The sequence below is a fragment of the Engystomops pustulosus genome, chromosome 5 (assembly GCF_040894005.1).
Source record: "Engystomops pustulosus chromosome 5, aEngPut4.maternal, whole genome shotgun sequence".
Taxonomy (NCBI): Eukaryota; Metazoa; Chordata; class Amphibia; order Anura; family Leptodactylidae; genus Engystomops; species Engystomops pustulosus.
Window position 1 is genome coordinate 30,148,205 of NC_092415.1, and position 13,371 is coordinate 30,161,575.

Here is a 13,371-nt window from a genome sequence, read left to right on the forward strand (position 1 = left end):
CATTTTGGTGAAAACTCTCAACAGAATTACCCTTAGAGATAAATTTTAAAGAATTTAAAGATTTTAAAGGGGTTGTTCCAAATTATCCCATATTCACAGGATGGAGGATAACAATCTGATCAGAAAGGGTCTATCTGCTGGGTCCAATCATGGAATGGACTACCAACAATATGGCGAACAAGTTTAGCTCTCAGTAATGGGTGGAGTGGAGGGGTGGACAAGCATGTGTCCTGTTGCTCCATTCAATGGTATGGGAATGAAGAAATTGCCAAACAATGCTCACCCATCTCCAAGGCTCCAAATCGCTGTGCGCGCATGTTCTTAACTTCCAGCACTACCATATAAATGTATTGGCAGGGCGTGAGACAAAACTGGTGTACTACCCATTACTGTTAAAAAGAGATTCAAGACTGATTGGGGTCCATTTTTGTCATTAGTGAGTTTCCCACTAGTCGGACCCTCACTAATCACCTTGTTATGGATAGGGGTTAACATGGAACTACGGGACAACCCCTTTAACATTGTAATCCACAATGACTCACAGAGCACTTTAAAGTTTCGGCGCACTTAGGTGTGATTTTTCACTTCTTATTCTGCATGTTCTGCTTCTCCCAGATGATGTCACAAAATAAGCCAAAAAACACTCAAGCATTTCGATAGCCAACGCCAAGACACATAGGTACAAAAGCTAAAAGTGCTTGGCATCAAAATATGAACAGAGCCTAACACCACTTTTTTTGCCAAGTGTCATGGACTCCTGTCATGTTCAGAATACTGTACTCTGACCCACATTAAACTCTACAAGGTTTACACTAACTCCTAGAGATACGTCCATATGTAATCCCTTACTTGCTACCATAGTTTAAGCACAAGTAAACCGAGTAGCCATAAGTGTTAAGAAGCACAAAAACAACTGTTACAGACACAATCTTAAAACAACACTCTGGACAAGGGTGTCTGAGGTCCCACTGAGATGATCAGGCCTCACTCCTGTCATGGTCTGAGCAGGATACCAAATAAATTAACACTTAAAACATCAGGTGCGATTATGCAAATTCATTGGGTAAACAGGTCGGAGTGTGTAACGGCAGAGTAATGGAGTAGTTGAGCACCATGGGGGGTCTTGTTGACCTCATAACTTGGAAGGCAATCCTTCAAATTGGGTCTTGCCATGCTCAAAAATATAATAAATAAAGTTTACATGTACCAGACTAGAAAGTGCAGAGGGTTACTGCTTTTTAACACTTAGGGGTCAAGTATCTTCAGAAAGTGCTAAAACATCTTTACTATAAACCAGGCAGTACATAAAGTAAAAGCTTTGGACAGTTTATCAGCTCAAACCCATTATTTCAATGAAACGGTCACGAACAAGGAGGTGATCAAGACTAGAGATGAGCGGATCCGAACTTTGGGTTCGGCATCATCCGTTCGCCACCGCCGCCAAATCAAGACATGTTTCTTCATGGGTTGCAGAGCAGCCGTTAAGGAACAATTACACCCCTAGTGACTAGGCATGGCTATGGACACACCTGGCCAGTAACATCCATGCCAAGTTGCTAGGGACATAAAGCTGCCTTATTGGCTGCACTGCAGCCCATCAAGAAGGATATCCAGGTTATGCAGAGCTGCCTAATGTTCGGGTTCGCTCATCTCTCAAGACTCCTTCACCAGAAGATTGTTGAGGATGGTAAAAATCCCAGACTACAGATTTATGGAAGAGGGTTTCCAAATCTTCATTGAAAAGCTGGAGGACATGGCCCGTCCGTATATTGCTTAATATTTCATTTGCCTACCGTATAGATAAAGATGTGGCTGTAAAATTCTGTCTCATAAAGTATAGCTGAATCAATATGATCTGAATGGATATATTCCTGCTGCAAGGGTCCTATGCAATGTACAGTATTCCTAATAGTCTAAAGATCTAGTGAACCACAAACCACACAGTATTTCTAAAGTTGGAACAAAGGTACATAAAATAACTAGTACAGAGCAATAATACCTGCTTAGAAGACTTTCAAAAATTTATAGTTGGCTCCTAGATCAGCTGTAACATTGACAGATTGGAGCTTATTTACCAAGCATCAGCGGATCGCACTTTCATTGGATTTTCGAAATTTTTCAAAATTTTCTGGATTTGCGCCACTGTGATAGGTATTTAACTGGGGGTTGTGTTGCATGCGATCAGATTGTGGCGCAGCTGCGCTGTCTTTCATGCGACGGATTCAGACTGAGCGCGGGATTTAAGATTCGATTTGTGTGACAAGCCAAGCACTTACATGCACCAGGAAGAAGAAGGTGAACTCCGGGGGACCTGAGCCGGGAAGCGACACATGCAGGATATCGGGCGCACGATCTTAGTGACGTGCGACAGAGTGCATTCCGGTCGGACACTCCACACTTTCGGGTATCACGCAGGACGGGTAACTAAATGTGCCCCATTATGCTGCTTTACTTTAGAAAACCTTAACATAAGTAATAATGTAAAATACATAAAAACACAAAACTATGACAGCCAGAATCAGGAGAGTAAAATAAGACGACAACTGGAAGAAGGCCAGATGGCTATCATATCCTTTTTATTTCTATGGTTCAGGTTCAAAGTTCAAGTGTTCAAACACTTGCATGTTACATAGAAAATCAAGTACTGAGGGTTTTCTTGCCAAAAGCTGCAGAGAAAACCAGAACCCCAATATTATCTATTGTACTTCTTTTTAGCTGGCTTCTCTACAGCATGTGGGAGCTGTAGAGAAGCCAGCTACATAGGGGGTCCTGAAAGAAGAGGAGAGCAGCATGTAGGGGAAATCATGGCGTCATGCTGATAGGACAAAGATAGGAACCGGCACCTACTGACAGAACATCGTTCTGACAAATCTTTCACCTGGCAAACCTTGGTCTACAGATGTGTGGAGATCAAGACGGGTCAGGTAGCTTTCCAGAGACGTTTTACATGAGCGGACTGAGCAGCCAATGAACATTGCATTTACAAGTCCCAATGCTGGCTGCTGAGTGGGGATGTGCGTGGTACCATTAGTCCTGTGTTTGGACTTCAATGTGCTGCATAAAAATGCAGATAAATGCAGACTATGTTAGACGTTTCAAGGGATTTTCATTTGAATTTCTGCATTGTGATGGAAAAGTGCAAACAATAATGAACCTCATTGGCATGGCATGATGGAAGGTCCTGTAACGCTGCACGTCCATCAGTGGTTTCCACTGACTAAGGCTGCATTCATAGCAGCCTTAGTATAAACGGTCGAAGTGTATACGGCCTATATACCGCCCCCAAAGACGGCAATGTGTGCACGGCCCATTGGGAGCGGTACGGTGCAGCACAAGTGTAGCACCGTGCCGTTCCGTACCCTGTGAATAGATAGGACATGTCCTTTCTTATCTCGGCATATGGCAACGTGCACCATGTTCCTCTATGGAGAGGGGCGGGGGTGAGCAGCGCCGACGTGTGCATGCTGCGCTATGGTACGGCGGGCACGCGTTAATGTGAATGCAGCGTAAGCGCTCATACAGATAAACAAAGTTTTGAAACCATGGCTAGAACATGCACAATATAGGTGTATATGGACAGCTGTGATTTCCAAGGTCCCGTGCATGAGCCGACTGCACAAGCCGCAAATTCCAGTGCAGACCCTATTCCTGCCCTTGTTTGCGGCTTGTCTTTCCTTCTGTCATCAACACGTGAGCAGACCTCCCCTCCATAATTAGAGATGAGTGGATTCAAAGTTTGCGTTCAGGGTGGTCCGTGTGACATGGACATATTGCAGGATTAGTCGACCGACGAGCCAAGCTGGCAAACTGACACACCTAGCAGATAGCCATAGCTATGATTGGCCAAGTGTAACCTCCTGACCAATCATAGCTATGGCTAGCTGGTAGAAGCATCAAATTGCCAGATTGGCAGTCTGGCTAATCTAGAAATATGTCTGTGTTGCGCGGCCAAGTGTGAACATTGGGTCCAGTCGTCTCGAACGATGACACACAGGTGCAGGTAGCGTAAGGACGAAGTCACACGATGCGTTCTAGGACCTTTCTTGGTGCATTTTTTAAACGGAACAAAAACAAATGTGTTTTTGCATGTTTACTATGCTTTTGACTGGTGGTGAATCAGTTTTTCTTGTATTAACATTTTCACAGCTGCTTACACTTAGAGAATTGAAAAAAACTTTCCAAACTAGCCAAACGTATGGTAAACATGCAAAAACTGATCAGTTTTCAGTGCGTTTAAAAACGCATCAAGAACTGAACAACAATGCACCTTGTGACTGCACCCTAACACTGCCAATAGCTAGCAAAATAAGCACAGGTGCAGTGCTGTCCACAGTGATAGTAAATGGAAACTGCTAATTGATGTGTTACATCACAAGATCTGTGACTGCACATACACACATTGCAAAGCTGAAAAACAATAAGAATATACACAAACACTTACCAAAATTGAGGCAGCCTAAGTAGCTTCCCGTACAAGGCCGTACTGAAGGCAGGAACCACTGGGACAGGGGAGCAGAAGGTCCCTTTGTTGTCCAGGTATGTGAGCCCAGCTTGGAACCCAAAAACCTGTAATAAAGAATTACATGCTCTTTATAGATACATTTACCGTATATAATTGAGTATAAACCGACCCGAGTATAAGCCGAGGTACCTATTTTTGCCATTAAAAAAATGGGAAAATTTATTGCCTCAAGTATAAGCCTAGGGTGAAAATGCAGCCACTACTCTTAAATAAAAAATGTCCAATAAAATAAAAATAGTTGAGCACTGCCCCATTCATTATCAAATAATGAACTTCGTACTCACCCCCGGTGTCTGGGGTAGAAGACGATGCCGTGGGTGAGAACAGGAGGTGAATAGGAATTTTTTTTTTGTAAGAAGTATCAGTGGTGTAAAATCTTGTGTATGAATCCCACAGTAAAGGAAGCAACTGCAATAACCAACACACATCAGGTAGCAGTGGATTTATGCAGTTCCCCGATTTGAATGCATCATGTACATCCATTGCTCAATTCATACAGTATGGACTGTAACCCTCAGAGACAGATGGGTTTCCTGAGTGTAAGATCCCACTAATAAGATCCTTTCTCCTGTGATTAGGAAACACAAGCTTATAGTGGGACAAACATTTTAATTTATCTGCACCGTCATATACTTATATTATCATATATTCCACTGCTTTTTTTTATTTACCACCTTACATATACTCAGCGCATTTGATATGAATAGTCCCATGCAATCCCACATCCTCCCACTAGTGGCCACTACAGGAGTAACGAGTAATTACATTTTTGCTGCTCTTTATGAATGCTCACATTTTGTGGGGTACCTGTAAAGAGGAGAGACTTTTAACGCTCCATTTTAATAAATCTGTAATCCCAGCTGTAAAATATTTTTAATATTTTACAGCATACATAGTGGCACACAGTTAAATACTGGTATATAAACTCTCCCAATGCTGAAATGACCCAGACATCAATGTATATGGTAAAATACAGTCTTTCCCCTCCCATCCCACATTAAGTGTTGATGATTTATCACATGTCAGGATTCAGACTGGTCTATTGTAAGATTTTGCTCCAAACATCTGTCCCAGAACGACCTGTTGGGATCCATAATTGGTTCCATGTCCTCGTACACTTGAGCAATTCTGTTACTTTGTGATGACTATATTCCAGCTCTTTGATGTTTTAACTAGGTACCTCAATGATCTGTCTATGTATTTCTTTGTTTGCCTTCACAGGTCAGAGAAAAGTTGTCTTGTAGGCCCATGATATAGAGTCTGAACGAACTGTGAAAACTTTATATTTCAATTTATTAGAGGAAATCTACCATCAAAATCCAATATGATAAACCAAGGACACTTACTCATAGTCCCAGGCCCCGTGACTTTGGTAATCGTATTATATTTGTTATCCATGGCCTCCTTCCCTCTAAGATCAAATTTAAAAATGATGCCAATGAGCCTGAAGGGCTCCTGGGGGTGTTACCAGAAGCCCTTTGTGCTGCAGTTTCATAGGCTGTTACATTGTGCAGGAGCACTTCCCCCTCTTTCTTCAGGCTTAGGGATGGGGGAAGATATTAGGTAGCAGAGGGGGGCGGATGAGACAGTGTGAAAACCCGTGAAGCTGCAGCACAAAGGCACTGCTCAGGCTTATTACCATAATTTTAAAAATAGATTTTAGAAGGAAGGAGACCATGGCCATAGATCCACGGTGTCTGGATCTATGAGCAAGTGTCCCTGGTTTATTATGATGGATTTTGATGGTAGATTTTGTCTAAAGTCACCAAAACTTAGCTACACTTTTGGGAAGAAGCAAAACAAAAAGATTGCTATATCAGTGAACACGTAATAACAGCATAAAATATATTAACAAATATACAAGAAAATCAGCATATGACACTTACCTCGTACATACTTAAAAAGGGATTTTAACAAGAATAACATTTAAAATCTATTCATGAGATGTGATAACAATTTGGGACTTCCATCACCCCTACTCTCATGCTAAGGGAGGGCGGGAGCTTACAGGTCTACAAGTAAGGGATCGTTCAGACAACTGTGGAACTGTGGTCTGTTCGTCAGCCAAGGACGGTGCACTGGTTGGCTTTTGATGACTACAGTGCCGAGGAAGAAACTCTGATATGAGGATTACAGTTTGGTGCTGGTGTTTTGCAGGGAAGCAGGGGTTCCTTGCATCATATATCACTGTCCCATCCAGAACCCAGTAGACATTCCATGTAATCCACCCACTCTAATCTTTGATTCACAGACTAGGGTTTTTTGAATTATCCTTAAAATAAATATACATTTTTGGTTTGTGGATAGACAATAACCTGCCTATGCTTGGAGAGGGGGATATTTGGATAAAACAAAAATAGGTGTAATTATCAGAAATTTACCTATGCGCTGGTTATATCAAGACTCTAATAAACGTCAGCAAACACCAATCACTGGCAGAAGAAGTAACATATCAAACTGACTACACGCAGATAGCGGAGAGAAGAGATTGAATCAGAGGAGGGAGAACAGAGATACTACCATCTTGAAATACTTTGCACACACAAAAGACGCCACAATGTATTACCTTATCTGCGTTCTCTGGATATTAAAACAGAAGTGAGACAAGTATATGTCGTACCTTCAGGTAGCAGTGGGCATAGCAGTGGTGGAGCAGGTTGTCGGAGGGCTGGCTGAGGCTGCTCACGGTCTGGACCAGTTGCTCGGCATACATTGGCACTGAATGCTCAAAGTTGACTTTGTCAGCAACTATTTTGATAGCAGGCAGAGGTCGAATGGGCTGAAAACTTGCGGAGTTTAAAGTGCTCGCCGAATGCTATAAAGAAAAAACACAAGTTTATTCATGTAGCACTACAGTCTGCAAATACAACATACAAGCAGTCTCCGGGTTACGTTCAAGATAAGTTCTTTAGGCTTGTTCATAAAGGGTTATTCCCAAGATGACAAGATTCTTAAATATACCCAGGATAACAAAATAATAACATTGAATTAAAGAATGTGTTAACAAAAATACAGCATTTCACAGATTTAATTCCATCCTGTCACTATAAGTCCTGGTGTTCATATTTTGGTTGTCCCTGGATACGACCATAAACTCCTGACTATGGTCGGGCAGATTCCTGTAGCTTCTCTTGTACTTCAGAGGGAGGGGCAGGAGGCAGAGAGCACAACAGACAAGGGCTCTTCCTGTCCAGCAGTATTGTGCAGAGGAGATACCAGCAGCTCCACAGACAAGATAAGGTTTTGATCAATAAGGAAAGGGATATATTAGTACTGACTGTGAGTTTTATAGGTGAGGCAGCAGAGCCGAGTGTGTTATTGTGTCAGGACTCTGATCTGTCTCATCTCTCTTTTTCTATTAGTCAGATATTAGTAGAATCTTCAGAAACTAAATGAAAGTGTAGATAAACCCTTGTCCCTGATAATCTAAGCACATTGTCAGCACACAGCATCTCACAGCACAGAGGGAATATGAAGTATCTGCTTAGAGAGTCCCCGCCCACACTCTGGAACCTTACACTGACCATCACTGAATGATAGGAGCTAAAACAGCAATAAAACTCACAAAAATTACAAAGTAAGGGGATATTTGGCATGCTATGTATGACAATGAAGACGCTTCCCTTTTTACTGTACTTGAATTTTATATACTGTATTTTATATGTGCTGGAATTACTGTTGACTGATGAGAGGCTGCATTCTCGACTATGCTCTGTTCCTTGCTTTCAATAAAAGAAATTATTTTTTTTAAATTATCTTTATTGAGTAAACATCATAAGGGGATTAAAATTTTAAAACTTTATTTCATAGACAAACCCCTTTAAGATGAATTTGTATTTAGGTCAGATCTGGTATATTTTATAACTGTAACTCGGAATTTTTTTTGTCCCAGTAATAATTGGACTTTCAAAATTTTGCATAGGAACAAGGATTATCAATAAAACTTCATTACAGACCCAGCTGATCATTGCAGCCTGGGACTAAAGTAACATCCAGGGAGCTTCACCAGAGGTCTGTCTATAAGTCAGGTGTCCTTAAGATGGGGACTGACTGTATATTCAATATCAATAATACCAAAGTAGTCATTTTAAGACTTTATTCACATTATAAACAGGACCTCAATCCTCTGGACGACTGGGAGTCCCAGCAGTCAGATCCTAAAAGATCAGCTTGTTATCCCTTATCTATATGATGGGGGGTCATTTCCTCACTTTGAACAACCCCTTTAAAGAATAATGGGCAGATCTAATAACCAAGACAAAAGTCCTATTTAGGAGACATTCAAATAAATCCAAAATCCATTCCTGAATACAAGGAGAAAAAAAAAGTTCTGCTTTGTGGATCTGGATGTTCTGATACGGCCCAGAACATTATTCCTAATGTTCTCTCACCTGAGTCGACCTCTTAACTTTACGCCATTCCAAAATAGGAGTAATAAATAATACCGCACCTATTGGCTTGTTACTGAGTCCACCCTGCTAATGACCTACTCCTATTGCTTTCAGTATTGCTTCTTACTCCAAAATACAATGGCTTTCTCATGCTGCACCCATCAACCAAAATTCTTCACCTCAATATGTCAGACTCTCCCCTTACACTCCAATACTTTTATCATGCCCCAACAATGATTACCTACAGGAATGCTATTAGATAAATTAATCATTCTTGGGACATGCAAGCGATTTCTCTAACCCTTCCCTAATATTTCCAGATGTTGCCTGTAATAAATGACTTCACTGCATCTAATACATAAGTGTGTTGTCTGGCATTACGCAAAACGTAAGTGCTCCCCAAGGTAAGAGTGCATGTGATCTACAACCCTATGATCGGCCCCAGCTGGCTGATGCTATATATAATTTGTTATTAGGGTCTTCACTGAGATATCTCTCTATTAGGACGATTCTCTATACTTCAGAGGGACTAGCCGTCTCCTGTGACCGCACGGGCTTCGTAAAAATGACGCCATTTTAACAAAAAATTGCAAATGCGTGATGAAATGCAGAAACCCTTATAACGCAGGTGCTATTACAAATGGGCCGAGAATTATCCTCTTACGTCAGACCTTAAACTACTGAAGAAGAGGAATCTCCTGACCCCTCTGTGTACGGAAAGAATTTAGCTGCAATTACAAGGATTCCAAACGTAAACTACGTCTATTAACATGGACTATTGAACACAGCCCTCATCTCCCTAACCATCGGCTTTTGATAATAGAGAAGTTCAGCAATGCATCAAAATCCTGCTCTAGTAAGTCTCCTAATTCACCTAATAGTATTATACCAGGGATGATTGCTTTCTGTTAGAAGATGAAAAAGGAAAGGAAATCAAGCAGATTACAGAAAAATGGAGAGAGGGAATATGAAAGAGATTACGGGACAGATGTGATCGATGTCATTTGCAAGATGTAAAATCGTAATATTAATATTAGGGTTAAAAATCGGTGGAAAAATTCTCATTGATAGTCTTCATGAAACCCCAGAAATGATCGACAACACTGATCGCCTGCTGCTCGTTGTTGCCACTATTGTTACTTAGATTTGAAACGCAATTCAAAGGCTGCAGCGCGGTGCTTGGCCTGATCGTAGATGTATTTCGACCCAAAACACGTATTGCTTGCTGCTGATGGAAAGCATTTCAGTGGAAACATATCTGCCATCGGGAAAAGCCTTTAAATTGAGTTTCAAAACAAAACTGAATTGCTGCGTGTGAACACATCCTTAGGCCTGCGTGCACATATATGGAAACCAATAGCTAGATAAACTGCTGCCATAGAAGTCTATTGTGCATGGTCACAGTGTGGTGAGTCAGAGAGTCTCACAGCACTGTGGCCGAGCCTGTGCCTACTTTGTTTGCGGCCTGATTTGGCTAGGTGGAGATGGGAGGGGTGAGCGCTCCTCACTCCTCCCATCTCCATTGGAAGCTAATCGGGGTAGGAGTAGGACATTCTTTATCTTTTGTGGTAAGCTTTTTTGCAGCTAGCTATCTTCCACCGGTCCAGTATATTAAGCCTTAAAGAGGACCTGTCACCAGATTTTGACCAGCCTGAGTACCAATGCTTGCTGATGAAGGGTTACAAGTCCCCCATATCACCTATCAGACGTTTTTCTGATATGCAAATTACCTTTTCTGACTCATGTCTGGTGTTTGTGACTCTTCTCCCTTCCAGGCTGGCAGTGAACCACACCCCTTTATTCTGACTGACAGCTCTGTTTCTCTTCAAATACCTGCTCTCCCTCCTTGTACTGATGGACTGTCTGCTAATATTCAGCTACAGACCTATGTAGCTCTATGTACAGATGGGAAATAATGTGTCAATTTTTTTACACGGTGCCCTGTGTTACATTCATGACATGAGAACAGTGACATCATCCCAGGTCTTTGTAGGCAGTTGTGACTTCATGTGGTCAGATACATGCATGGGGTTCAGTTTGCTATTATTAAGAGGCTAAAGGACCTGAGATGATGTCACTCTGGTCACATGACATGAACTGAGACCAGTAAAGAGGCATAAGGCATGGGGAGGATTAGATGGGAGGGGCCGGCCGAGCAGGACATGCCACCTCTGATGTCTGGTAATATAAGATAAAAGGTGATTTATGTGGATTTAAGCGAAACTTTTTTTTATCTAAAAGAAGGCGTTACTTAATTGAGCTCTATTGGAACCTGTGACTGGCTGTATGTGGTGACAGGTTTCCTTTAACTTACTAAATGAGCCTAAACAATTGTTAATATAATTAATAATATAAATTATTTGTCACCATAGAGATTGTATTGTTATCTGCAGATCTCCTGCTTGTTCGTCATTGGCCAATTGCTTGCTATATTTACACAGATAAGATGTGGATAAGACTTTCCACAAGAACATGGAGTGTTCTCATTACCAATATTTAAGCAATAACTTAGTGTAGCAGTAAGCATAGAATAAATCTACAGGGTTGTCCACAATACATGGTTGCATTCTACCAATAATAGCGATTCACCTGACCCGGTCTGAACGAGTATTGCAGCTCAGCTGTAAAGAGATGAATGAGCTTAGTTGCAATACCATGCATGGCCGGTAGAGGAGCCGTTTCTAGAGCCATGTTTTTCAACCTCTGGACAATCCCTTTAAGCCCTTACCTTTTGCCCCATTATGACAGGCAATAACTGTCCAAGCAGATTGAATTCAGCCATAGTCAGGGTAATCGAGCACCTAAGTAATGTGACAGACGTGAGTCTTGTAGGTATGTATTCTTCCAAAGATGCTACTTCCTCAGTGGTGGGCAAAGTCTTACACTCCTCCTGCAAAACTAAAGAAACAATGGAAGTTCATTACGTTGATCAAGCTGATGTCTAGAGCCTGGACAATCCTCAGGTGTATTACACTTACCTGGACGTGAACAGCCATATGCTTCATATTCATGATCAAGGGAACAAGCCACCATTTTCATGATCCGGTGGATAGAACTACTGTCCAGTCGGAGATCTATGGGCCCGACAACAAGCCTCTTGATGGACATCTCCTGGAAGCTGCTATTCTCTTCTGCTTTGGTAGCTGGAAATTCGGTCTGATTTACAGGTCCTGGAAAGATACAGGAAAACACTCATGTTGGATATTATGTATTACTTGACATTAGGTATGATTGATTACAGCCCAAAGACCTGGAGGTATAGAGCCAAGAAATGTCAGCACTTTGTAATGTATCGTTGTATTTGTATATGTCCCCTATGATGTAAAGTGCTTCGGAATATAATGGCGCTATATAAACATTATGATTATTATTATGAAAAAAAAAGAAATTGATGCCTTCTAGAATGCTGTTCACATAACGGATTTATTTTTGCCACGTGTGTATCATAAATATACATAAGAGGTATTGGGTTAAAGTTTTACTTTTTTCTCCATCTATAAAGGGAACCTGTTTTCTGAAGAGAGTCACTTTTTGCCCGAGATGAGTCACGCCAAGAGGCTGGAAAGAGAGTGTCACTTTAGACAACTACTCTATAGAGTCCTTGTGTCATTTTAAAGAGACAGAAGTAGAAAATTGGAATTGGTCTGAGATTTTGAAGCTTTATACTCTATATGTAGGTGTGTTGTGAGTTTTCTTATAACTTATACAGATGAAGTAGGCCTGCAGAAGCTTAAGGAAGAAATCTACAAAATCAGGCATGAAAGACCAGGGATACTTATTCACAGATCCAGGCACTGTGGTAATCTTTTTATATTGTTATCCATTGCCTGTTCAGCAATGCACAGGCAACATTTAAAATGATTCTAATGAGCATGGAGGGCTCAACGAAGCATCACCAGAGCCAGAGTACTTACGCTTCATAGGCTTTTACATTGTGGAGGAGCACTTACCCCTCCAACTTTTACAATAATGCCAATGAGTCTCAAGGGCTCCTTTGGGGAGTTACCAGAGCCTCTCCATGCTGCAGCTTCACAGACTGTTTCACTGTGCATGAGCACTACCCGTTTCCGCTGTGAGAGATTACAGCAAGCAGGGGGAAAGGGGAAATGCAGAGGGAGAAGCCGCTGGTGAAGCTGCAGCATGGAGGAGCTCTGTTTACATCGCTCAGATCCCTCCTGGCTCATTAGCATAATTTTAAAAGTTGATTTTAGAAGGAAGGAGGCCTTGGATAACAAATATAAGAAGATTACCACAGTCATGGTACATGGGCAAAGATTTAATTTAGATTGCACCTAGCGCTAGCACATGCTAAATAAACCCTAATGAATCTGTGATGACCATATGAAGTGTAGAACAGTAAAAATGTGAGAGTTTGCGTTTTTACTGTTCTACACTTGCTGTTACCGAAACCTTTAGTTTCGGGTTTATAGAGTTGTGGGAGCTGCTGGTTTTCCACAT

General features: G+C 41.5%; 1 protein-coding gene across 7 annotated transcripts in view; it reads right to left on the minus strand.

The window, feature by feature from the left end:
* The window catches only part of VPS13B (vacuolar protein sorting 13 homolog B), a 629,099-nt gene that overhangs the window by 510,844 nt on the left and 104,884 nt on the right, over positions 1-13,371 (minus strand). For all 7 annotated transcript variants that reach the window (XR_011855676.1, XM_072151499.1, XM_072151498.1 and 4 more), the window contains exons 13-16: positions 11,892-12,083; positions 11,642-11,811; positions 7,143-7,337; positions 4,442-4,566 (exon numbers count right to left, since the gene is read on the minus strand). Coding sequence is in view for 6 of the 7 variants with exons in the window: in XM_072151499.1 (XP_072007600.1) it covers positions 4,442-4,566; positions 7,143-7,337; positions 11,642-11,811; positions 11,892-12,083 (682 nt within the window). In the remaining variant the exon portion in view is untranslated. The remainder of the gene's footprint in view (positions 1-4,441; positions 4,567-7,142; positions 7,338-11,641; positions 11,812-11,891; positions 12,084-13,371) is intronic.